This window comes from Takifugu flavidus, chromosome 14, assembly GCF_003711565.1.
Source record: "Takifugu flavidus isolate HTHZ2018 chromosome 14, ASM371156v2, whole genome shotgun sequence".
Classification (NCBI taxonomy): domain Eukaryota; kingdom Metazoa; phylum Chordata; class Actinopteri; order Tetraodontiformes; family Tetraodontidae; genus Takifugu; species Takifugu flavidus.
Window position 1 is genome coordinate 13,541,983 of NC_079533.1, and position 23,153 is coordinate 13,565,135.

General features: G+C 44.0%; 3 protein-coding genes across 5 annotated transcripts; 2 read left to right on the plus strand and 1 right to left on the minus strand.

Annotated features, from left to right (window-relative positions):
• Positions 1 to 326: 326 nt before the first annotated feature.
• Positions 327 to 16,012, plus strand: cenpe (centromere protein E). The gene is given in 51 exon segments (XM_057055302.1): positions 327 to 483; positions 1,697 to 1,809; positions 1,936 to 2,025; positions 2,104 to 2,222; positions 2,298 to 2,417; positions 2,793 to 2,874; positions 2,950 to 3,017; positions 3,107 to 3,181; positions 3,315 to 3,366; positions 3,457 to 3,544; positions 3,743 to 3,872; positions 3,962 to 4,081; positions 4,170 to 4,322; positions 4,399 to 4,546; positions 4,622 to 4,718; positions 4,799 to 5,259; positions 5,503 to 5,639; positions 5,738 to 5,794; positions 5,983 to 6,150; positions 6,230 to 6,304; positions 6,405 to 6,473; positions 6,678 to 6,809; positions 7,028 to 7,205; positions 7,283 to 7,659; positions 7,788 to 7,934; positions 8,008 to 8,112; positions 8,186 to 8,416; positions 8,475 to 8,585; positions 8,753 to 8,836; positions 8,932 to 9,042; positions 9,137 to 9,253; positions 9,333 to 9,554; positions 9,778 to 9,861; positions 9,972 to 10,055; positions 10,158 to 10,319; positions 10,433 to 11,212; positions 11,355 to 11,585; positions 11,761 to 11,844; positions 12,079 to 12,255; positions 12,349 to 12,405; positions 12,815 to 12,922; positions 12,998 to 13,180; positions 13,259 to 13,468; positions 13,550 to 13,738; positions 13,823 to 14,005; positions 14,085 to 14,261; positions 14,341 to 14,441; positions 14,522 to 14,619; positions 14,721 to 14,856; positions 14,946 to 15,313; positions 15,724 to 16,012. Coding segments are annotated over 51 exon segments (7,773 nt in total). The 5' UTR covers positions 327 to 427; the 3' UTR covers positions 15,792 to 16,012.
• lrwd1 (leucine-rich repeats and WD repeat domain containing 1) lies at positions 15,811 to 21,759 on the minus strand. Of its 3 annotated transcripts, none has more exons than XM_057055288.1 (17): positions 21,744 to 21,758; positions 21,048 to 21,159; positions 20,319 to 20,405; positions 19,934 to 20,168; positions 19,703 to 19,822; positions 19,335 to 19,481; positions 19,168 to 19,251; positions 18,763 to 19,083; positions 18,542 to 18,653; positions 18,377 to 18,468; positions 17,930 to 18,140; positions 17,734 to 17,806; positions 17,486 to 17,617; positions 17,302 to 17,405; positions 16,992 to 17,153; positions 16,679 to 16,791; positions 15,811 to 16,526 (listed from the first exon to the last, which is right to left on the minus strand). In XM_057055288.1, exons 2-17 carry the CDS (start codon positions 21,053 to 21,055, stop codon positions 16,365 to 16,367), a joined length of 2,163 nt encoding a protein of 720 aa, XP_056911268.1. In that variant the 5' UTR covers positions 21,056 to 21,159; positions 21,744 to 21,758; the 3' UTR covers positions 15,811 to 16,364. The 3 variants fall into 3 exon arrangements, 2 of the variants coding, with proteins under 2 accessions (XP_056911268.1, XP_056911267.1); XR_008953760.1 differs by having other exon boundaries at positions 16,242 to 16,526; positions 16,679 to 16,786; positions 17,302 to 17,408; positions 21,744 to 21,759; XM_057055287.1 differs by lacking the exon at positions 21,744 to 21,758 and having other exon boundaries at positions 17,302 to 17,408.
• Positions 21,378 to 23,096, plus strand: alkbh4 (alkB homolog 4, lysine demthylase). The gene is made up of 3 exons (XM_057055298.1): positions 21,378 to 21,539; positions 21,765 to 21,953; positions 22,420 to 23,096. The coding sequence occupies exons 1-3, from the start codon at positions 21,423 to 21,425 to the stop codon at positions 22,924 to 22,926; spliced, it is 813 nt and encodes a 270-aa protein (XP_056911278.1). The 5' UTR covers positions 21,378 to 21,422; the 3' UTR covers positions 22,927 to 23,096.
• Positions 23,097 to 23,153: the final 57 nt, after the last annotated feature.

Sequence of the window (23,153 nt, forward strand, 5' to 3'; positions counted from 1 at the left end):
AGGGAAAAAATTGAAAACAATTGAAAATTGAATCTGTACAGCGTAAAATGATGGCGTATCGAGGAGAGCAGAATATAGAAGGTAGCAGTAGAGCGTAGAAGTATTTTTTTAATCTTCACAGAGGATAGGGGAAGGAAATTTCAAAGCATTTATTTGAGAAAACGGGATAAATCGGGAGGATCTTTTCCTGAAAAACTATCTGCCTAATCGCAAATCCAAAATCCGTCTCAGTAGGTGGCGGTAATGCTCCCTGAAACGGGTAGCAAACTGTCATTGAGCACAAGCGAAGAAGATGTGGTTCCGTTTATTGGGTCACATGAACCAATTAGAACAAAGTGTAGTAAAATTTAAACTGGAAGTCAGTTGGGCGCTCGCCGCTGGTGTCCCCGATCATTTGATTCCCGAGTTTTAATGTTAAAATTTAAAAATGACAGAAGAATCTGCTGTCAAAGTTTGCGTTCGAGTCCGTCCTCTCATTGCGAGGTAGGTTTTCCAAAATTCTTCTAAGATCATTGTCAAGATTTTCAGATTAGGCACTTTCTGTCTAACCTAACGTTGAATTTAATAGCAACGAGCAGAGGATATTCTGAATTTAAATATGTGTTTAACGAGTCTTTACATTGTCTCTGCTAATTAGTGCCCAAACACCGAACTCGACAATATAATTATTATTACCTGAGTAAAATCGGCTTCTAGGGATTTAAACGTTAATCGAAAACGACTGTCTCTGTCTGATAATGTAAACTTTTCCGATTTTCCGAGAGGCCTCTGGTTTTAGTTTTACCTACGCGAATAATTTCCAAAGATGTATCAAAAAGTCTCTTTCAAGCGTGTGCTAAGTCACATTTAAAGTGCAATTTCATCCTGATTTTGGTCTCGTACCTTAATCAACTCCTAGAGATTTGATCGTATTGTCATCACATTTGAACTCCGAGGGCACGTTTTTGAGAGAAATTGTTCTAATTTGCGTATATGTCTTCCAATCTGCCTCAGACGTGACATGTTTGAACATATCCATCTGAACCATGTTTGTGAAACTTGCTAAACATGTGTAATATCGCAAGACCTAGCCAAAAAAAAAGTCTCCAGGAGAATATTTGTGGCCAAATGGCCCCTAAATGCCTCAAGTACCACCGAATGACAATCCCCTACACCTTTATGCCTTTTGGAGGCATCAGATCTGCAGTATTTACGTGTGATAATGCAGAAAAGGCTCAATAGCGCCGCCTAACATGTTGACATATGATGATTATGACATGAGGTTTGGGTGAGGGAAGCCACATACCGGGAACTACAAAATAAAGTTATTTGGAAGCAGACTGTGTGGCAAACGACTTTTTAGCACCCCCTGTGAGATTTCAACGGGAGCACCCTGATCCAGGAATGATTTGGGGTGTAAGTCACTTGGACCCATCTCTTAAACCCAACAATAAGTCAGATATTTGGATGTGCAATGTTGGCAGGACAGTTTATAGACCGTCATGCCGGGGGCTGCAGACGGCAACCCTGACTGCCAGGCTCCGTTTTTTTACTGTTTTGCTGTAATGTTATTTGAAATCTGCAAAGCCGATTCTAAATAAGAATTTGTTACATTTTTTAAATGAGTCTATTCATAGCACAATAATGTGCTGTTAATGCATTGTTGCTGACTTCCTCTTCCCCAGATACTTATACTGTATATGTGTCTCTATTCTAGGGAGCAAAGTTCTGCAGAGACTACAGAACCTGTCCAGTTGTTCTGGAAAGCTGATGACAAATCAATTCATCTGATCGACGATGGGAGTTCAACCTCAAAGAGTTTTTGTTTCGGTCAGTTCTTTTGCCTCTAACGGAGCAACAAATGTCATGAATGAAACTTTTTCCAACTCTACATTGAACTTTATGGCTAATTGACAATTTTTGGTGTAATAACCATTTTAATAACCATGTTGGCAGATCGAGTGTTCACCGCTGAAGAAACAACCAATCACCTCTACCAGAGCATTGCAAAACCTCTGGTTGTTTCCACTGTTCAAGGATATAATGGTATGTAATGAAAACTGAACTCGGTGCTTTGTCAAAATACGTAGCTGTGTACATTTACCACATGTGTCTGATCTGCAGGAACCATATTTGCATATGGGCAGACCTCTTCAGGGAAAACCTTCACCATGATGGGGGGTGGGCACATTCCTGGTGTCATCCCTCTGGCTGTGGAAGATGTTTTCCAAACTATCAAAAATGTAATAATCGTCTTACTTTGTACGTTTCATCCTTTATAATGAATCTTTTCTGACTGCTGCTTTCGTTTTGTTCAGTGTCCAAAGAAAGAGTTCCTTCTCAGGGTTTCTTACATGGAAATCTACAATGAAACTGTGACAGATCTGCTCGTTGACACCTGGAAAAGGAAACCTCTGGAAGTCCGAGAGACTATCAACGTATGTGGGATGGTAGAAACTGCAGATAGAAATGGATTAAGCAGCATCACTCAATGTGATCATGATAAATATATTCAACACGTAACATACACTTTTCAGACTGAATAGACTTAAAATAAGTAAGACCTTTTCAAATTAATCTACTTATAGCAGTTGATTAGAGTGAAATGTTCAGTTTTGTTAGTCATATTGAGAAACAGTAGGTCGTGTTCCAGCTGTAATTATTACATGAGTTAATGACAAATACACAACTTTTCTTTTATGAGGAATAAAAGATTTTTGTTTCTAATTCCTGAACTTTATTGAGGCAGTTAATGGAAGAAACTCGGATCCATCCCATCTCACTAGAATAAACCTTTGTATTTTTTTTTACAGAAAAACATCTTTGTGGCAGATCTGACAGAAGAAATGGTGACAAATCCTGCTCAGGCCCTGTCTTGGATCAGTAAAGGAGAAAGTAAGATGCTTTCCTTTGTGTTCAACACAATCCTCTTGGTGAAATCCAACATGTACCATTTCTTCTGATGTTTAGAGAACCGACATTATGGAAAGACGAAGATGAATCAGCGAAGCAGCCGCTCACACACCATTTTTAGAATGGTAAGGAGCTCCAACATGTACATGAACATGTGGGTTTCTCTGGATTTCTCATATCTATATACAGTATATATATATTTTTTTTTTTAAAGATTCTTGAAAGTCGAGAAAGGAGTGACCCAGCCTCTGGAGAAAACGCTGACGGAGCCATCATTGTGTCTCATTTGGTAAGTCTGTTCATTCTCGTGTCATGACTACAAAGTAATATTTCATCCATCCGTTTTCTGTTCACTTCTTCCCTTGTGGGGGGCTGCTGGAGCCTCTACGACATCCTCAGTATCTTTGCTTCCTTCCATTTAGAATTTAGTTGATCTTGCTGGATCTGAGAGAGCAAGTCAAACAGGAGCAGAAGGTAAGGGTCAGGTTTGATTTGTAGACGTCATTTAAACTACTTGGATCACCCGCCCCAATGAACAGATTCTGATTTACTGTCATTTTCTAGGCGCCCGCTTGAAAGAAGGCTGTAATATCAATCGTAGTCTCTTTACACTTGGACAAGTAATCAAGAAGTTGACCGATGAGAACCAAAAGTGAGTCAGGAAACCATGCATGTGGCATTTATGGTGTTAAATAGCAATATATTAATGACTGTTTCACACAAGGAGACGTGTGTGTTAAGCTCTGTTGTTTGAATAGAAAGTCCACCTTCACTTGCTGACATGTGGCTGACTTTGAGGAGTGGAGATCTGATGACATAACAAATTTCATGCTTTATTATTTTTGTTCAGGGGTTTCACCAACTACAGGGACAGTAAGCTCACTCGGATTTTACAGAACTCCTTAGGTGGGAATGCTAAAACCGTCATCATCTGCACCATCACTCCAGCCACTTTAGATGAAACGCTTAGCACCCTGCAGGTCAGTCCAAACGTGATTAGATGTGTTTTTCTGGGTGATTTTTGTGATGCTTTTTAAAAAAAAAAAAAAAAAATGTTTTCTAACTTTAGTTTGCCAGCACTGCAAAGAAGATGAAGAATGATCCTCACGTGACAGAGGTGTCTGATGATGGAGCATTGCTCAAACGGTATCGAAATGAAATTGTTGATCTTAAACGACGCCTTCACGAGGTCAGTATTGTTATTCCTGCCTGTTTTCCTTGGTCATATGACATAATACCAAATCATATGATCACACGTCTGATGTTCTCATTTCCAGGTTTCTTCAGTCACTCAGACAGCAGCCACAGAGAAAAAGGTTCTGTCTCAGCTGCTGCAAGAGAAAGATCAGCTCCAGCGAGAACAAGAGGACCGAATCAAAAACCTGACCAAATTGCTCGTCACCAGCTCTAACCTGGTTCCTTTTAAAAAAGTAAAACAATCATCAGAATAAAGATTTGCTTCTCTATATAGCCCTGGTGCTGATGGGTCATGTTCTCTTCTTGAAGTTGCCCAAGCGCAGGGTTACCTGGGGAGGGCCGATGCTAAGACTGGCCCAACCTCCTGCCTGTGGCGGCTCTGGAGATCTCAGTTTTGCAGAACCTTTCAGTAAGAAGTGGAAGCCAGATCGTTCCTGTCTGAGTGAGCTTGGAGAAGGTAAACACTCAAGATAAAATATGCCATGCAGAACAACGTTCAAAGGCTGAGCGCTTTTGTGGTGTCACTGAACAGAGGATGAGTTTGATTCAAACTGGGAGATTCCTGAAGAGCCATCCGACGTCTTGGAGATGAGTGAAAACGGCGTTACAGTGAGAAGCTTTGAAGAGAGGTGACTGCCTTCTAGATAAAAGCTGAAAAATGAGAACTTTTCCTAACTTTTGTTGACTCATCTTTATTGTTTTCTTCTAGTCCTAAAGACCTTTTTTCTCCAGACCGTCTGCATGAGCTCACAGGACAAGTGTCCAAACTTGAGTTCCTGCTAGAGATGGAGAGTCAGCAGAAAAAGGAGGCCATGACAAGGGTGGATGAATTAAATGAGAGGCTGATGGAGCTAGAGCAGCAGCTTCAGTCTGAAGCTCAACAGAAACGTGAAGCTTTGGAGAAAAACCAGTCATCAGAACAGAGAGGAGAAGAGCTGGAGCCCCAGCTCCGATCTGAAGGTCTGGATAAGACCCACCCCTCAGAACAGAGGGCAGCAGAGCTGGAAATACTGCTTAAATCTGAAGCCCAGCAGAAACATGAAGCTCTAGAAAAGATCCACTCCTCGGAACAGAGAGCAGCAGAGCTGGAGCTACAGCTTCAGTCTGAAGCCCAGCAGAAACATGAAGCTCTAGAAAAGACCCACTCCTCAGAACAGAGAGCAGCAGAGAGCTGGAGCTACAGCTTCAGTCTGAAGCCCAGCAGAAACATGAGGCCACAGATAAGGCAGAGTTGTGTTGAGAGTGGCAGAGCTGGAGCTACAGCTTCAGTCTGAAGCCCAGCAGAGTCATGAGGCCACAGATAAGGCAGAGTTGTTGTTGAGAGTGGCAGAGAGCTGGAGCTACAGCTTCAGTCTGAAGCCCAGCAGAGTCATGAGGCCACAGATAAGGCAGAGTTGTTGTTGAGAGTGGCAGAGCTGGAGCTACAGCTTCAGTCTGAAGCCCAGCAGAGTCATGAGGCCACAGATAAGGCAGAGTTGTTGTTGAGAGTGGCAGAGCTGGAAAGGCAATTGAGTGAACGGAGGAGCTCGGAAGGTGGAGCTGATGAACAGGTGATAATGGATTCTTTAGCACTTGGCTTGAAGTCTTTGTGATGAAAATATCTGTCTTTTGATTAACTCGGCACTGACATTAAGACCATGTTTTCCAGGTGAGAAGAGACTTCGCAGAGACCATCCAGCTGTGTGAAACTCTGGCCTCAGAGAAGGTAGAGCTCTATGTCCGAAATAAAACAGTATTTTAAATGTTCTTTGGAATGCAAAAACATTATTAGAATATCAAGCAGATCAGGTCTCTTTTACTTTTAGAAGGTCAGACGACCATAAATATGATGCTACTGGTGGTATTTGTTCAAACTACAGTATATTGCAAAACATCAAACCTGTGCATTGACAGGACCTGATGGTCACTGAGCGAGACTACCTAAAGCAGGAGCTGGGAATGTTCCTTGAGCAAATTGGAAAGCTGGAGAAAGAGAATGCGCTTCTGTCCAAGGAACTGCAGGAGATGAAAGAAGTCGAAGAGTTTGAGTCCCTGGAGGAGGAGTTCAGAAAGGAGCATGAAGTAAGCTTCAGGGGCTACTGTCTCACTCCAGAGTGGAGAAGCGGTGTGGTTTAACACCAGTTTGTATTTGTTGTTACAGGACGTGTTACAAAATGAAATTTGTGACTTAAGAAGAGCTGTTGAAGGCTCTGAACTTCAGTGTCAGGAGCTTCAGGTAAGGTTCCTGCCTTAAGACTTCTACTACTACAAGAGCAAGTTGGAGAAAAGTTTGTAGTGTCTGATTTGAATGTAAATGAGATTTTTGTGTTTTGAAGAACAAGCTGGAGAGTGTAACTGTGGAGCTGAAGAAGAAAAGTGACTTTGCAGAAGAGCTACAGACTATGGTACATTTGAATGAGGTGTATTAACACACTCAACTCTTTACACAGTAAAGTGTAAAACTGTTGAAACATTCCATCATGCAAAGCTGTACATTTGCTGGTAAAACTGGTAAATCAGTGAATCCAAAGCAACAAAGTTGGATTAAAAATGAGGATACCGATCTTTTCTATGAAATGTACAGTTTAATGTGTAACTTTTTTTTCTAGAACGGTAAAGATTTAGTGCAGGAGGTGGCAGAGCTCCGTCGCTCCTTGCATGATGCGGAAGGTCTGGGCAGAGATGCCAAAAAGGAATGGGCCATCCTGCGGAGCCAGAATCTCTCTCTAGAAGAGTCTGTTGTAAGTTTACACTAAAATTATCTGCTTGACTTCCAAAACAACAAGTTTCACAGGACAATCCATTAATAGTGTTACAGTAATCAGATGACAGCTTTTCTTTGTGTCACACACTCAACATCAGAGATGTAGCATCGGCCGCCACTACTGTAAACATCATGAATGAACATCAATTGGAGACAAATATTCGCATTTCCATACTGTTCACGCGTTCTCTGCAGGTGACTCTCACTGCCAGTCATAACAAGATGGAAGCTGAGGTCAGCAGCCTTCGCCACCAGCTCAGCGTGGAGAAATCTCACAACAAGCAAATGCAGACTGATCTGCAGAAAGAGCTCACTGTTGCATTTGATGAGAACACCAAGCTCACTGCTCTGCTGGATGGAAAAGTCCCCAAAAGTAAATTTGAAGTCACCAAGTTGAGATGGAATAGACAATGCCTGTGCGTTCAGTCTGTTGAGCTGTCATATCTCTAGATCTGATCGACGCCGTGGAACTGGAGAGGAGCGCGGCTAACCTGACCAAAGAGCTTACTGCATCTCGTGAAGCAGAGGAAGCCCTCAGAGGTCAGCTGGCTTCACTTCAGGTTCTTCCCGATCAGGTTCAGCACCTGGGGAAACAGGTGGGTTTTCTTGCATTTCTCTGGACCCCCCCGGGGAAAAAAATAAAGATTTAGAGATGAGGCACAACTCAATTTGAATTGCAGCTGGAGCAAAGTGAACAACAAAAATTGTCACTGGAAGAAAAAATCAACGAGATGCAGCAGCTGCTGAAGGATCTGGAGGAGAAACTTGTTGACAGTGAAAACTCCAGACAAACTGAGGAGGAGATCAGCAAAGAGCTGCAAGAGCAAGTATGTTGGGGATTTTTAATATTATTAGATTAGAATAAGACGTGTAGTACATAAACGGAAGGATATTATACTGAGCTCCTCATACCGTTGCAGCCTTTAATCAATTTTATTTTACTGAATTCTTGCAGTTGAATGAGCTGAATCGGGAGCTTCAGTGTGAACGAGCTGAGAAAGAGCAGAATGTTCACAGCTCTACAGAAACGGAGAGACTGATCTCCTCCCTTACTGCAGAGAGAGACCAGATTAGGGCTGAACTGCAGGACAATGTAGAGAAGGTGGGGAACTGGAAAACTTAGGAGCCATTCTCAAATCTCCTGTGAGTTCTTGAATTCTTGTTTTATCATTTAGGCTGCAGAGGCACAAGCTGTTCTCCACAGTGTCCAGGATGATATTCAACACCACAGACAAAAGAACGCAGATCTGATGAAGCTCTCTGAGCAGAAGGACTCTGATGTGAGCTGAACTGACGTTTTGAGCCAATTCTTCATCTGCGGTCTAAATAATGGTTCATAAATTGTCTGAACAGATTGAGAATCTGTCGAGGGAGCTCCAGCGTGTATGCGATGAGTTGGCTGAAGCTCGGAGGTCTGGTGAGGAGGAGCGGCAGCTACAGCCTGTCATAGACTCTCTCACTGCAGAACAAGATCAGCAAGGCAGATTCGCAACTCTCAACAGAGAAAAGGAGGAGCTGCAGGAGATCATTGATGTGCTGAGACAGGAAAAGCAGCAGCTCAAAGCTGAGCTGGAGGATAGGCTGGTTTGTTTGATCTGTCCGCTCCAAATTTTTCTGTGTCAAATTGGACATTGAAGTAAAGCAAGCTTTGACCTTACAGGTTGCAGGAGCCCAGGGAGGATTTGCCCAGGCAGAAATGCTGTCATTAGACCAGCAAAGCCATGAGGAGGAAGTAAGACAACTTCAACAACAGGTTCATATTGTTCATTCACTCAATGAAAGTTCAGAAGAATGTTTTTTTTTTCTCCGCTGATGTTGTATTGTCCCTTTCCCAATGTTATTAATACATTAAATGTGGCTTTACCAAAGGTCTGCATCTGACCTGTTGGCACCTTAATAAATGGTCATTTCCTCCCACAGATAGAGCAGCTACAGACATCTTTGCAGGCCGCCAATGATCAGAGAATCCAGCTGGAAGATGAGCTGCAGCGTAACTCAGAGCTGGTGAGTTGGCCAAGTTTGAATTCTGGCTTCATTTCACCGTCTGTCACTTGGATTTTCCTGTTATAATTTCTTATAAATCATTATGTTCAATGTAGACTGTAGAGACTCCAAACCTTCAAAATGCTCTTCAGCTGCAGGAGAAGGACCAAAGAAATACTGAAAATGAGAGAATGAGTCAACAGAGGGAAGCTCAACTGGAGCAACAGGTCTTTCATCAAGAGATTTCAACAAATCACCATTTACAGATTCCTCTCAGATTATAGGTTCATTCTGGTCTGTTTTATTTGTTTATTTATTTAGATTATCGAGATTCAGTGTCATTTCGGTCGTCTTGAAGAGGAGCTTCTGGAGCAGAAACAAAAGATGTCAGATAACATGAAATTATGGGAGCAGAAGGAGTCTGATTTAGAACAACAGGTTGGCTAACATGCAGGTTCATTTCCACTCTGGTGCTTCATCATCATTGTGCATCTGACTGTAAATACTCTTTAAACAGAGAACAAGTTTAACAGAGCAGCTTGAAAGCGCACAGTCAGAGAGAGATGCTCTGATGCTTGAGAAGGACTCAAGGACTCACACATACACAGAAGAGAAGGAGGAGCTGCACAGAAATCTGGTGACTCTGAGCAAGGACAGAGAAGAGCTCCAGGAGATGGTGGAGATGCTGAGACAGGAGAAGCAGCAGCTGAGAACGGAGCTGGAGGACAGGATGGAGATGGTAAAACCCTGGGATGAATGCCGAGTTTCTAGACTCTCCTGTGCCGCAATATACTCGTTTTAAGAGTTAAAATTAGGAATTCAAAATCCCAAAACTGGTCAGAGCTATTGTGATTCGCCCTGGTAAAAGGAAACCTTTTAATAACTGGGGCAAAATTTCATTTTACAGTCAAACACTAAAATGTGCAGCCCAAAAGTCACAATGTTGCCTGATTATGTTTCAGATGCAGTTTGAATTTCAGCAGCAGCAGCTCGGGTCTCAAACGGTATCTCTTAAGGAAGAACAGGAAGATCAGCAGCTTGTTCAGGTTTCACAGATATTTACCAAAACTTTCTACATCTCCCTAAACATAAGAGGTGCTGCTGCAAAATGCTATTTTTGACATTGTTTTTAATGTTTTCCTGTCTGTTGCTTTAGTTACAGCAACTTCAACAACATCTGGAAAGCTCTAAGGAGGAGGTGAACCAGTTAAAGTCTGACCTTGAGGAAAATGTTGAACTGGTGGGTTTTATTTTCTGTTCTTAAAGTACAGACTTTAGTTTAGAACCCTGCATGATGGACAGACTTGACCACCAATGTGCTTGCATTTCTACTACCCTGCAGATGATCGAGAACCAGGAGGAGCTAAGAACAGCTCAGAAGGAGATCAGAGGTCTTGAAGAAGAGATTCGGGTTCTGCGGCATCAGAAGTCTGAACTGGAGGAGCGACAACTTAGTGGGAGTTCTGCAGATGACAGCCTGCCATCACAGGAGCTTCAGAACCAGGCATGACTGCACTTTTGTTCACAAATTTGAGAAGAAACTTTCTTTTAAATCTGTGAGCAATTAATGCCCAAGTAACATCCAGTTTAAAAGAATGTTTTATTCTGTCTGGACAGATTCAGTGTCTGAAGGAGGAGCTGCTGAATATTAAAGCAGAGCGAGATGCTCTGTGGTCGGAGAAGGATGCCAGTTGTTCGAACTCCCTTCAGGAGAAGAGTGACTTGCAGAGCCGATTGACATCTCTGACTGAGGAGAAGGAGGAGCTGCAGAGTCGTCTGGTGGCTCTTGGTGAAGACAAGGAGGCTCTTCAAAATAGTCTCATTTCTCTGACTGAGGAGAAGGAGGAGCTTCAGAGCCATTTGACATCACTAAGTAAAGAGAAGGAGGAGCTTCACAGCCATCTGGCATCTCTTGTTGAAAAGAAGGAGGACGTTAAAAGTAGTCTCTTGTCTCTGACTGAGGAGAAGGAGGAGCTTCAGAGCCGTCTGATGGCACTGGGTGAAGACAAGGAAGCTCTACAAAGCAGTGTCCAGTCTCTGAGCAAGGAGAAGGAGGAGCTTCAGAGCCGTCTGATGGCTCTGGGTGAAGACAAGGTGGACGTTAAAAGCAGTCTCATGTCTCTGACTGAGGAGAAGGAGGAGCTGCAGAGCCGTCTAGTGTCTCTGTGTGAGGAGAAGGAAGCTCTTCAAAACAGTCTAGTGTCTCTCAGTGGGGAGAAGGAGGAGCTGCAGAGCCGTCTAGTGTCTCTCAGTGGGGAGAAGGAGGAGCTGCAGAGCAATCTGACGTCTCTCAGTGAGGAAAGAGAGGAGTTTCAGAAGATCCTGGAGATGCTGAGACAGGAGAAGCAACACCTCCAGGCAGAGATGCAGGAGAGGGTGGATTCTCTTCAGACTGAGGTCTGTCAGTTTTTCTTTGATCTCATCACATTTTGGATACACATTTCCTGAATAAATGATGTGAAAACTGTCTGTTACATTTCCAATCAGAAAGACCTAGAATAAGTTTTAATTAATCTGTTTTCTGTGTAATTTTCTACAGATTTCAACTGTAAATAAAAAAATGGATGATATTAAAACTGAGAGAGATGGTCTGATGTCTGAGAAGGAAGCCAGCTGTTGGGCCTCCTCCCAGGAACAGGAGCTGCAGAGTAGACTGACCTCTCTTAGAGAAGAGAAGGAAGAGATGAGTGAGCTCCTAGAGATGGTGAAACGGGAGGAGCAGCAGCTACGAACAGAGATGAAGTGCAAGCTTGTAGCTCTCCAGACTGAGGTTAGTAGCAGTGTTGGACTACAGCCAGAGGGACCGTCGTCTGCGTATCGTTGCTAAAAAGTGATACAAAATAAACGTATATGTTTGTCCGTCTCCAATATGGAGGCTGTGCATTCATTTCATCCAGCTTCCTCCACTAATCTGGGTTTGGGTCACTTGCATGTTCTTCTAACAGGCAGCTCAGCAAGGTGCATCTCTGCAAATGGTGACTGAGCAGAAGAAACGGCTGGAAAATGATCTGCAGCAGAGTCGAGACATGGTTAGGCTCCTGATATGTCATTGATCTTAATTATATTTATATTCAACCCTTTTCCTTCTGCTGCATTCCAGTCACATGGCACCCTTTTAAAATTTAAGGTTATGATGAGGTCTTTTGGTGTTTGAAAAAGGCTTGTAGAAAAAGAGGTTGTGAAGTTATTCCTCGAAACAGAAGCACAAGAGCTTTGCCTTTCAGAAACAGAATCAGGAGAGAGAAATCTTTCTTTTGATCCAGGTCAGAACCCTGACTGAGAAGCTTCAGGGCATCAGCGAGACCTCTCAGGAGAACGAAGAGATGCAGAACAGATTGGCGTCTCTTGGTATCGAAAAAGAGGAGCTGCAGGTGAGCTTGGAGACGCTGCAGCAGGAGAAACAGCAGCTGACGGCAGATCTGGAGAACAGGATGGAGACGGTGTGTGTGTGTGTGTGTGTGTGTGTGTGCAGTGTTAAATCATCTTGGATGCTAACTGGGATGAGTCCAACATGAACCCTTCTCCACTTTCAGATATCGGCCCTGCAGCAGACGACCGATGGAGGAGAGCGAGAGGCTGAGCTGCAACAAGTATGTGGCTGCTTTCCCCCCCTTTTTAAACCGTGTTAACAAAATAATGGAGGTGATTAGAGAGGTTAAAATTGAGTAATTCTAAGGATTTACCGTTGACAGAATAAAGATTAGGTTAATTTCAGATGGATGTCTTGTTTAAACTGCAGGATTGGGACCAAAACGGTTGCTCTGACCAAACTGTTTAGTATAAAAAAATATACTATATGCAGTGTAATTAATTCCATCTTTAACTATTCATATATTTACATAATTTTAATCTTAAATGTGATTGAACATCAACTTCAGAATGATTAATAGTTACGTGTTAATGACCTGTTGGTACAGTTGAGTCTTAATAATTTTACTCGTTACGTGTTCCTATTTTAGTGCTTTATCCTTAATGAAATGCTGTGGTTTTTTGTCTTAGCTGCTTGTTGAAGCTAATTCAAGCATCGCAGCCCTGCAGGATCAGCTGGACAGGCTGATCAAGAACCCGATGATGTCACAGCTGCAGGACAGTAACAAGCAAATTCAGGTGATCGATCGAGTCTTCTGATCAGCAGCACACAGTCAGACATCCTCAGAGCGTCTGGAACCCTTCTGTCTGCAGGAGTTTCTTGGGACGTTTCAACAATTTATAGAGGCATGTTCCAGGATGAAGGTCACAGTTCAGAATGAAATTCTGAGAGTGAAAAACCCATGTCCGAAATTTGTACCTAAGTCCTCCAGGAAGAGCTACAGCACAGTGTGTCAGCTCCGTATCCAGACCCTCCAGTGTCTCCTGAACACTATGGTCAGTAATACTGCCCTCGTGTGTGGATCTGATCTACGTACTTGGTCGTCTAATAACATCACCTGAAACTGTCTGTAGGAGTACCTGCAAGAACAGGCTCAAGTCTACAGGAACCTGTTTGAAGACCTTCTGAAGAAAGACCGATTGACATTTGAGGAGAAATGCCTGCAGGATGTTCTGCTGTGCAGAGATCAAACCTATAGTTTTTCTGTCAGAGACGAAGACTTCAACAAACTGTGGAGATACAGACTGACTGAGCTGCTGGACAAGAGGAACGTCTACATGAAGGTCTGCACCCAAACATGCACCGTCACTTCTGACCAACTGTTTGATCATTGGCTCGGTGATTTATTTGCATCTGTGTTGTAGAAAATGCAAACGATCTGGGAGAAGCTGTGGGCCAACATGTCTTACTTTACCAATGAGCTATCTGCTGAGGTCAGAGAGCACGAGAGCTTCAAGGAGCAGTTGCAGGCCAAAGTTGGGCTGGACCAGATCCTGGGCGGTGAGCTTCAGCGCAGGTCCACAATGGTCGAGACCAGAAATATCCACCTCCAGGTACTGGTTGGCCACGGGAGTCCAAAATGGCTTCAAGTCCAACTTCACACAGGCACGTTTGTTCCTTTTTTTTCCCTCCTGCAGCAACTCAGAGAGGAGAACAGCAACATGTGTGAGGAGCTGAAGTGCCTGCAGGTGCAGAATGACTCTGAGCTGAGAGAGGAGAGGAGCAGGAGGTGCAGTATGCTTCAGGAGGAGGTGCAGGGAGCTGCTTTCGACACACAGCAGCTGCTCCTGAAGCTGCAACAGGCTGAAGACAAAGTCCGGGTAAGACTCTCTGACCCGGTTCTTCTGTTTCGGTCCAGAACCGTCCTGTCCGATTGCTGATGAGTGTCTTCTGTTTCAGCTGATGAATGCAGAGAAGCAGCAGCTGGAGAAGGATCAGCTCCAAGTTCACGGCAGACTCTCCTCACACAAAGAGGCCACCCAGTTGCTCCAGACGGAGCTGCAGGACAGCAGAGCACAGGTCCAGGACCAGGACAACACCATCCAAACCCTCAGAAACCAGCTGGAGGAGGCTCAGGTTTATAGATCTGTTCTAATAATCACAGCAGCCGTGGGGACATTCGAGGGGTTCTGTCTAACTGACGTTTCATCTGCAGAAAAATGCTTCGCCAAGTGCTGAGGAGCTGGAACATCTGAGATCCAAACTGCTGAGAGCAGATCTGGAGCTGAGCTCGGCTTCGGAACAGCACCAGAAAGAGTACAAACCATCTCAGCTGTTCTTCCGCTCTGATCGTGCACAATCTGTGTTCTCCTAATGAGGTTTGATCTGTTCTTCAGGATCCAGAAGTTCAAAGTGTTGTTGAATACAAAAGAGGAGTCGGTGCGAAAGCTGAAGGAGCTTCTGAGGAAGTCTCAGCAACATGGGGAAGAATCGAGTAAGAAGATGGTGCTCGACCTGAGCCGTCTTGTATGCTTGTATAAGATGAACAGTGATCAAGCTGGTGGAGGTCATGAACGGTGGTCATGTTGGCTCTAGTCCTGCAGGGTGAGGACCTTCATGCCAGGCTGACCAACCCCAAAGGTTTGAACATCAGAACCAGCATTGCAGCGGAGAAGGCCAAACTGGAGGAGGAGGTCCAGCAGCTCCAGTTAAAGATCTCAGAGCTGGAGAGGTGAGGAGGAAGGTCCTCTCAACTGGTTCTGGTATGAGGATAGGGTGGTTCTGTTTCAGTCATCGGAATTCTCCCTTCTTGTCCTGCAGCCAGGTGTCCTGTCAGGCAGCAGAGCTCTCAAAGTGGAAGAGCAGAGCCATCAAGCTGAAGGCAAAGACCAAGCCCGAGCTAGACAAACCTGGATCCCCCTGCACCCCCACCAAGCGGGGCCTCTGCAGCACCACAGAGTCCTCCCATCTCCTAAGCTCCCCCAAAAGGTTCCTGCTGCCCTCCCGGGAGGTTCTCAACTCCCCTTCAAATGTTCCACTTTCTTCTAGGAAGGTTCTGGACTCTCCAAAGAGTTCTGCGCTGGACTCCCCAAAGAGCAGATTCTTTGATGTTGGGGGAACCTCTGACCTCTTGTCCAGAACTTTCCCCAAGCAGTTCTTTGATAACTCCAACCTCGGACTACCCCAGGGTGAGTTCCTGCTCTGACATCGCCTCATTTCTCTTTCCGCTCAGGTCAACCGTTCTCTGCTCTGTTCAGGTTCTGTTGCGCCAATGTTTTAAAACTCAACTATGTTCTGCAGAGGTTTCTCAGGTTTCTGGTCCAGACTTGAATGGTAACTGACCAATTGATGTGTTTGGGTCACAAGACACCAGCATGTGGTGGTTTTGCTCACCTGGTGGTTTTTATTAAATTGAGATTAGAACTGTTCTCACATTGGAACGGCACACAAGCGGGCACATTTTAGAACTTTTACTTCTTAGGTCACTGGTGACTATCTGACTGTTGCTCGGTGCCACTAAAACATCTTAATTGCTGATGATTTTGCCACTAAAATATTTGAAATTCAGCCTCAAATTATGTTTCTCATGTTTTCTCAGCTGTCGACAAGAACGACGAGTGGTGGCCTCGGTCCCCAAAACAAGAGGATATGTGTAAGACCCAGTAAATAGTTCTTTGTGTCGAACTTGTGCAATAGTTTCTTTTTAATGTTGAATAAGTTTGTCATCAATCCCGTTTTGTTCCGTTGATGTAAAGTTGTTTTAACAAAACTATTCTCATCGAATGAATCACAGCTGCATTTTCTTGTCTGAATCAAATGTCTAATCAGATTTTTCTATAAATAAAGTGTAAAATGTCACAAATCTGATTAAAATCTTAAAACATAAACTTCAGTTGAACAAAGCTTTCTCGCATGAACCTGCAAGGCTGTTTTTACCTCCTGGGGGCAGCAGGAACACTGCCCCATCATGCTTCAACATAAAATCAAACCCAGTAAATCCAACATTTTGGTTTTTAACATAATAAAAATGACATTTTACAGTTCTGTATCTACAAATACAAGATCAGTATTTTGTCAGTGATTCTCGAAAAGCTGTTGATCCAACAGCAGACGAGCCTCCTCATTCAAATGTGTCCTCGTGTTCCTCGTGTTCTCATCTGCCTGATGTTCGGCTGCAGCATTGACATCAGCAGCAGCTAAAAGTGAAGAACCTGATCTCCGGTTACTGCTGGCGCACCTTCAGGACGAGCCGTCAGTCTCAGCCCTCTTCCACACGATCACCATGTTCTGGTCACTAAGGGCCACCACGTACCGAAGTTCCGGGTCAGCGGCCACAGTGTTGATGGAGGGACCCTTCATGGGACCACTGCCCTTCCTGACTGGACCGGGCCACTCCAAAATCTGAAGGCAAGCAGCAGAACCAGGAGGAAGTTGAGCAGATGGTCGGGATCAGTTACTCTCAGAAAAACTGCTTCAGAAGCAGAACCGCTGGTTCAACGATCTTTAGCTCAATTGTTCGACATATCGGACCAAGCTCGGCTCGGTTCGGGCACCTTGGTGGGCTGAAGCGGTTTAGCCGGTTTGTCGCGCAGGATGTTCTGCAAGTTGCTCATGTCATAAGTCCACAGTCTTCCTTCGTCATCGCCGCACACGATGTAGGCCTGAGCTGAACACACACACACACACAGAGCAGACGGGACCAGGCTCAGATCAGGGACCACAAATTCCAAAACCCAAACAATGAAATGGTTTAACGCAGCAGGAAGTAGCAACAAGTGACCGTTTGTGGTGAACTCAGGTGATTGACCAGCTGGTTGTATACCGACGAGTCATTGGGCTTCCTGTGGTTGGTCAAACCAAACTCACCTGGACAGGTGCTGAGGGACAGGTATGGGACGTCGGTATTGGTCCACTGCAGCTCTGCCAGAACCACCGCGGAGACCAGTCGGTTCTTTTTGTCGGGCCTCTGGGCTGCAGTCCTCCCCCAACTCCACAAATAAATACAATTGTATTGGAAGTTCTTAGAGGCTGGAGGACAAAAAGAGGAGTTAGTTAAAACCACAACACATGAAACCCAATAATCAAGAATGTTTTAATCTAAAAACATGAACCAGGTGATCACAATCAGCCAGCAGTAGAACCAGAACCTGGTTGATTCCATCACAGTGACACTCACCGATGATGTCATCAGTCAGAAGGCTCAGCCCGTCGATCGTGCGGTAGTTGTGGTCTTTATCTTTATTCTTGTAGACGGGGAAGGTGATCTCCATCTCCATGCACCTGCTGAGATTTGAGCCCGTCAAATGTCTTTAAATTGGACACGGGGCAGAACCACCAGCCCCGTTTTCAACCCTGTTTACCTTTTGGCGTTACTGGAGCTCGGCTGAGTGTTGAAGTAGAACAGACCATCATCGCTTCCACACAGCAGGGAGGAGGCAGCAGGGAGGCAGATCTGCAGGGGGGTGGAGCTTATCTGCATCACCAGCAGCTGACTGCAGACAAGACGGGATGTTCTGTACAAAACCCACTCCCACACCGGGCCATCCGCCTGAATCCGAAGTTTCCGGGAGTTTCCGAGTGAAATAACTCATCTACTAATTTTCCTCACTTGACTTTGAAGTTGTAGTGGCTGTCGACTCCTCCGACGTCCCACATCACAATTCTGTTGTCGTACGCGCCCGCTGTGACACAAACAATCACATCACACCATTTTTTTAAACAGAAATCTCTTTAAAACTTCTGTTGCCACGGATACAACAGAGCTCGTTAGCATTTAGATGGCGCCAGTTCCAGATGGGACTTACTGAACAGGAAGTTCCCTTGTCGCTCGTGAAAGCGGAGGACCGACAGGGACTTGCGGCTCGCTCTGAACTCCCCGTACGCAAAGTTTTCCCGGGGGTGGATGAGTTTGACCAAGCCCCTCTTCCCACCGGCAGCCAGGATACTGCAGAGCTGAGCGGAGCCCTGATCTCCTCGGGACATCAGCACTGTAGACCAGGCCAGAGAGAAGAACTCCTGCGGCACCAAACATGAAATCAGGACCGACAGATCACACCGACCCCCCCAGTCAACAAATACTTCATCCTTATAGTAAAAAAAATGACATTTAAAACACAAATGTGTCCTCAGTTTGGCCTTTTCTGGTCATTTGCAGCTCAGTCTACAACATAAATGATCTGATGGGGTGATGGAGAAAAAGATGTGATATTCCTGGAAGGAAAACTGGATCGGGCAGGTGAAACGGAACAAACCTCGCCAGCAACTTTGTATTTCTTCATCACCATCCCAGAATCGCAGTCGATCAGGCAGAGAGTGTCTCCGCCACACGTCGCCACCAGACCACCTGAAAACACACTCAGTTCACTTCCTCTGACGCTGACGGAATAAAACACAGCGGCATCAGGACGGGTCGGTACCGGTCGAATGCTCTTGTGGCTGGAAGGAGCAGGACCACAGCTGGGTGGAGAAATCATCACAACTGTCCAGTTTACTGTGACACTGCAAGACGTGAAGAGGCTTTAGGGACACCTGAACAAAAAGGGGAATTCAAACAGTCAGCACAGCACCGCTTTATTCACAAAATCCTCTTGTATCTAATAAATAACTAAAAAGATTTTATCGTCTTTGTCGAGGTCACCTGCGCCTTCCTTTGGATATTCAGAGAAGACGGCACTTCCTGAATCCCCTTAGCCCCGCCCTCTTTGAGCGGCCGTGCAGGGGAGGCTTTGCTAACAGGCGCTGTCCTCGCATGTCTGGTAGGCGTGCTTGGGGGGTTGCTGGACTTGCGGGGACTCATCCTGACCTCGTTAGTCTTGATCGGAGTCTGAGGTCTGAGGCGGAGGATGCGTCTGCCGTCTTCAGGTGATTCTTGATGTGTTTTCGGCTTCTTATAAGGGGTCAGATTCACACCGGTGGTCGGTGACGACATCTGCTTCCTCTTGGAGGGCGTTGATACAGACTGGAAGTCACCAAACACCCATCATGAACATTATGAGTCACACAGGGCACATCCTGACTTCTGACAGGTTTAAAAGCGTCTTACAGGGACTTCCTCTATCTCCGTGTTCTCTGGTTCCTCTGTTGGCTCCGTCAGGGATCGTAGATATTCCCTGGCCAGGATTTCAACCTGAGACCAAAATAACAAAATAATGAAACCGGCGGGAGACAGAAACACCCAAAACAGGACCCAGACACTCTGAAAGTTTTTACCCTCCATTTGGTAAAGTCGCTGACTGAGCTTGGTCCAAATTTAACCTGCTGACGAGTCATATTTACAAAGTTCGTCTCCAGCGACAACATCTTCTCTGCCGTGATGGGATCAGGCAGACTAAAATTCTTCTCCCAAACCGCAATAATCTGAAATAATAAAGGCAACATTTACTGTAAAACGATAGCATCATGACTATGGCTAAAATCATTCTGCTGACCTGATAAATTACATCTTTATTCATCAAAGATGGAGATAATAAACTAGAAGTGCTATCATTCTTGTCCCAACAACACAAAGAAATCCAATTAAAACACAAAAACAGCCACGCATTCATATCAACGCCATTGGAATGTCAGGAGATTCTCACCCTGGCCCTCAGGTTTTCTGTGTAGACGTAGCGCACATGCGACGCAGTCGAGGAGACATTTTTACCGTTAAGCATCATCAGACGTGGCAACAAAACCATCAACTTGTAGTGATCGCTAATCTGATTCAAAAGGAGAAAAGACAGCAGGAACCTCACTGTTATACGTAGCAGGCTAAAAAAAGCAAAGTCAACCACACAGATGTTGGAAGAAGTGCTGAAGGATCTTCTCACAGTGATGTAGAGGTTGTCCTCCATCTTGAGCTCCTCCAGATGCTGCAGACTCTCCAGACTGGTGATGTCCTCCAACTGGTTGTCACTGAGGTCCAGGAACTGAAGAGCGGGAAGGTCCAGGTTCTGGGGCAGCTCCTGCAGTTGGTTCCTGGACAGATCCCAGCGTTCCAGAGACCGCAGACGCGATAGGAGGCAGATGGGAAGGTCCTGGAGCTTCAGGTTTAACCCAGAAAGACTGAACAGCACAAAGAGTTAGTTTTACCAAAACTCCTATAACAGTCTGTCAAATATGTGAAATGTAGTTCTTTTGATTATAACTACAGGATAAATGCATTGTTAACAACACTCCAATAAAGAAACCATATAAAACAATAGTGGTGCTCACTTCAGGCTCTTGATTTGTTCCAGCTTGCTGGTTTTTGGAGAACTTTTCTCCAATAGAAGCTTCTCTGTAATTTTCTCCATTGATGATCTGAAAGAGCCACAATGCTAAATTATAGGAAGAATCAAACATCTGATCACATGAAAGGATCTGCTGGGGAAAACTGCTCTGTTCACTGTAAAACAGGAAACTGGTTCTTCAACTTTGTGGTTATTTTCAAAGGCACAGACAGGAAAATAAGGTTTCGTACTTTCTTGGAAGAGTTTTATTTTAGTAACCAAAGAGAGGCGGAGTTAGAGTTGAGTTTAACAACACAGCAGCCAGACAATGGTCCACTATCTGCTTAATGATTCTAGCTATTTTTTTTAAATCATATATTAGAATGTAAGGTCTAGTCTATGGTCGAATATTCTGTTTTGGCTTCTTTGGTTCTTTTTATTTCCGGGAATTTAATACGGATCAGATCACACAAAGAAGAATTTCACTTGCAACTAACTGTTAAGGCCCAAGAAAAATAGTAGGGTTCGATCCAACGGACACGTGTTTTCTTAGATGAACTGATCTACGTAACTAACATCGTATGGTTGAATAATTAGTCTTAGCCATCGCAGTAAGTGTGTGGTTGTTTTAAGATATTGTAAAATAGACTGTTCTCCTGGCTAAATTACGATATTTATTAAAACTGCTTTAAAACAACAGATATGAAAATTGAATTATTCTAAAGTTACTTACTGTGTCATGAGAAGCCTCGGTTTACTATATGAACAACACGAGATTTCCCGGGGAAACTCGTCCTGTATCCGGTAGGCGTGGCCTGAGACAAAACCTTAACCCTCGGTTCAGTCTGTCAGGCAAAACAGCGTATAAACAAAGAAAGCATTAGACCTAATAATTCAGACACGTTATAAACAGTACAAAAACTAAATACGATTTTGATAATTCTATGGGTTTTTTTTTAAGTTTTCAGCGCAGGATAATCGGTCTGAAGTACTAAGAACGTGAAATAAATTCAAACTATATTTCAGTCCAGAGGGGGCAGTAACGCGTACGCAGATTCCTTTTAATAAATGAAGAAGTAGAAGAAGAAGGCAAACGCAGAAGAAGAGAATGATCTCTCACAGGGGCAGCAGCGATGAGGATATCTGTGCGTGTAAAGGTGTCCGAAGATGCCTCAGATGTGAACAAGTAAAAGGAAAGACTGCATTTGAGACAAACTATCCAGAGGTAATCATATCCCTGGATAAGACTGATTTATTTGGCTTTATAAGAACGAAACTGCCGCAGTTTACCTGTCCGTACGTCAGTTCCGGCCTTTGACGGGTTTTTTGATAACATCCCACTATTTTCAAGACATTAAAATGTCACTACCATTCATATTAAGACATATTCATAATTTCAGTGCCCATTCCTAGTAAGACGTGATATTACGTTAATTGTATTTGTTTGCAGATTGTCCATCGTTACGTGTATGATGCTGAGACCAAGCAGGCAGTCAGCAGAGATGGTTCTGCAGCATCCTTTCCTTTTCATGGAGTCTTCCTCTGGGAGAACTTCATATCTGAGGAAGAGGAGGAACACCTGATCAGCTCCATCGACCAGAACTTATGGAACGAGTCCCAGTCTGGGCGAAGGAAACAGGTCAAAAAGGAGAAATGCTCTCCTATTCACTTATGTTGTCAAGAACATGGCGACAGCCTTGTTTATTAGGCTGTCACCATACCTGGAATTATATTTGACACTCAGGTCACTTAAAATTGGCCTCTTATAATATTTGTCTAAATTCAGTGACATTTTACTTCTGATTGTTGCAAAAAGATTTTTTAACTTTTGTATGATTGTGCATTACCTTACTAAATTTAATATGTGCAGTATTAATACTTTTAGGCATATCATCATTCCTCTGCAATGTTAATGTTTCAGTATTATTTATTTGCTAATATTCTGGCATTTATACGATGTCATATTTTTTCTTTATATACATATATATATATATATAATCAGTATAGCTGTAATTTCTGATGTATATCTGTGATTCTCCTCATATGTGGGGCTGCTTGAGGATTATTTTGGTTTATTTTACCATTTTGTTTTGTTATTGTTGCAGGACTTTGGTCCAAAGGTTAACTTTAAAAAAAGGAGAGTTCGTCTCGGTGGGTTCAATGGACTTCCTGTCTCAAGCCGAAAACTTTTGGAGCGAATGCAGCAAGAGCCATTTTTATCTGACTTCAGACCGGTAGAGCAGTGTAATCTGGATTATCACCCACAGCGAGGTTCTGCCATTGATCCGCACTTGGATGACTCCTGGCTGTGGGGAGAGCGCCTGGTCACCATCAACATGCTGTCGGACACCATCATCACCATGTCTCTCCACGAAGCCCCGACAGGGGAGATTCAGGTCGCTGTGCCTTTTCCTCGTAGATGTTTGCTTGTTTTATATCATGATGCTCGCCATAAATGGAAGCATGCAGTTTATCGACAGGATGTTGAGGACCGCAGAGTGTGCAGCACTTTCAGAGAACTTTCTGCAGAGTTCCTTCCTGGGGGGCAGGAGGCCCAGCTCGGAGCTCAGCTGCTGAACATTGCTTCAAGCTTTCAGGGAATGCCAGTATAGTCTTTGTGACATGATGAATGATCTTTTATGAGATATGAATACTTCCTGTCAATTCATGCTTAATATGCAAGGTGAACTGATGGATGTTTATTTGTACAATAGATTTTATTGATGAAAACAGTTATTCATACATCATTTGTGCTAATAAAAGTTTATTCAATATCCCTGGATATTATTCCTGTGATTTATTGAATGGCCTTACTGTGTAATCTGTGTAATCTAATTAC

Bases quoted from the DNA above. Each gene is read 5' to 3' on its own strand.
- lrwd1 (XM_057055287.1), bottom strand. The intron at 19,252-19,334 runs GTAAAAACTTTC...TTTTGGTCTCAG, and splicing joins GCGACTTTACCAAATGGAGG to GTTGAAATCCTGGCCAGGGA. The intron at 19,084-19,167 runs GTAAGACGCTTT...GGTGACTTCCAG, and splicing joins CGGAGATAGAGGAAGTCCCT to TCTGTATCAACGCCCTCCAA.
- alkbh4 (XM_057055298.1), top strand. From the start codon at position 21,423: ATGATCTCTCACAGGGGCAGCAGCGATGAGGATATCTGTGCGTGTAAA. The intron at 21,540-21,764 runs GTAATCATATCC...ATTTGTTTGCAG, and splicing joins TTGAGACAAACTATCCAGAG to ATTGTCCATCGTTACGTGTA. The intron at 21,954-22,419 runs GTCAAAAAGGAG...TTATTGTTGCAG, and splicing joins AGTCTGGGCGAAGGAAACAG to GACTTTGGTCCAAAGGTTAA.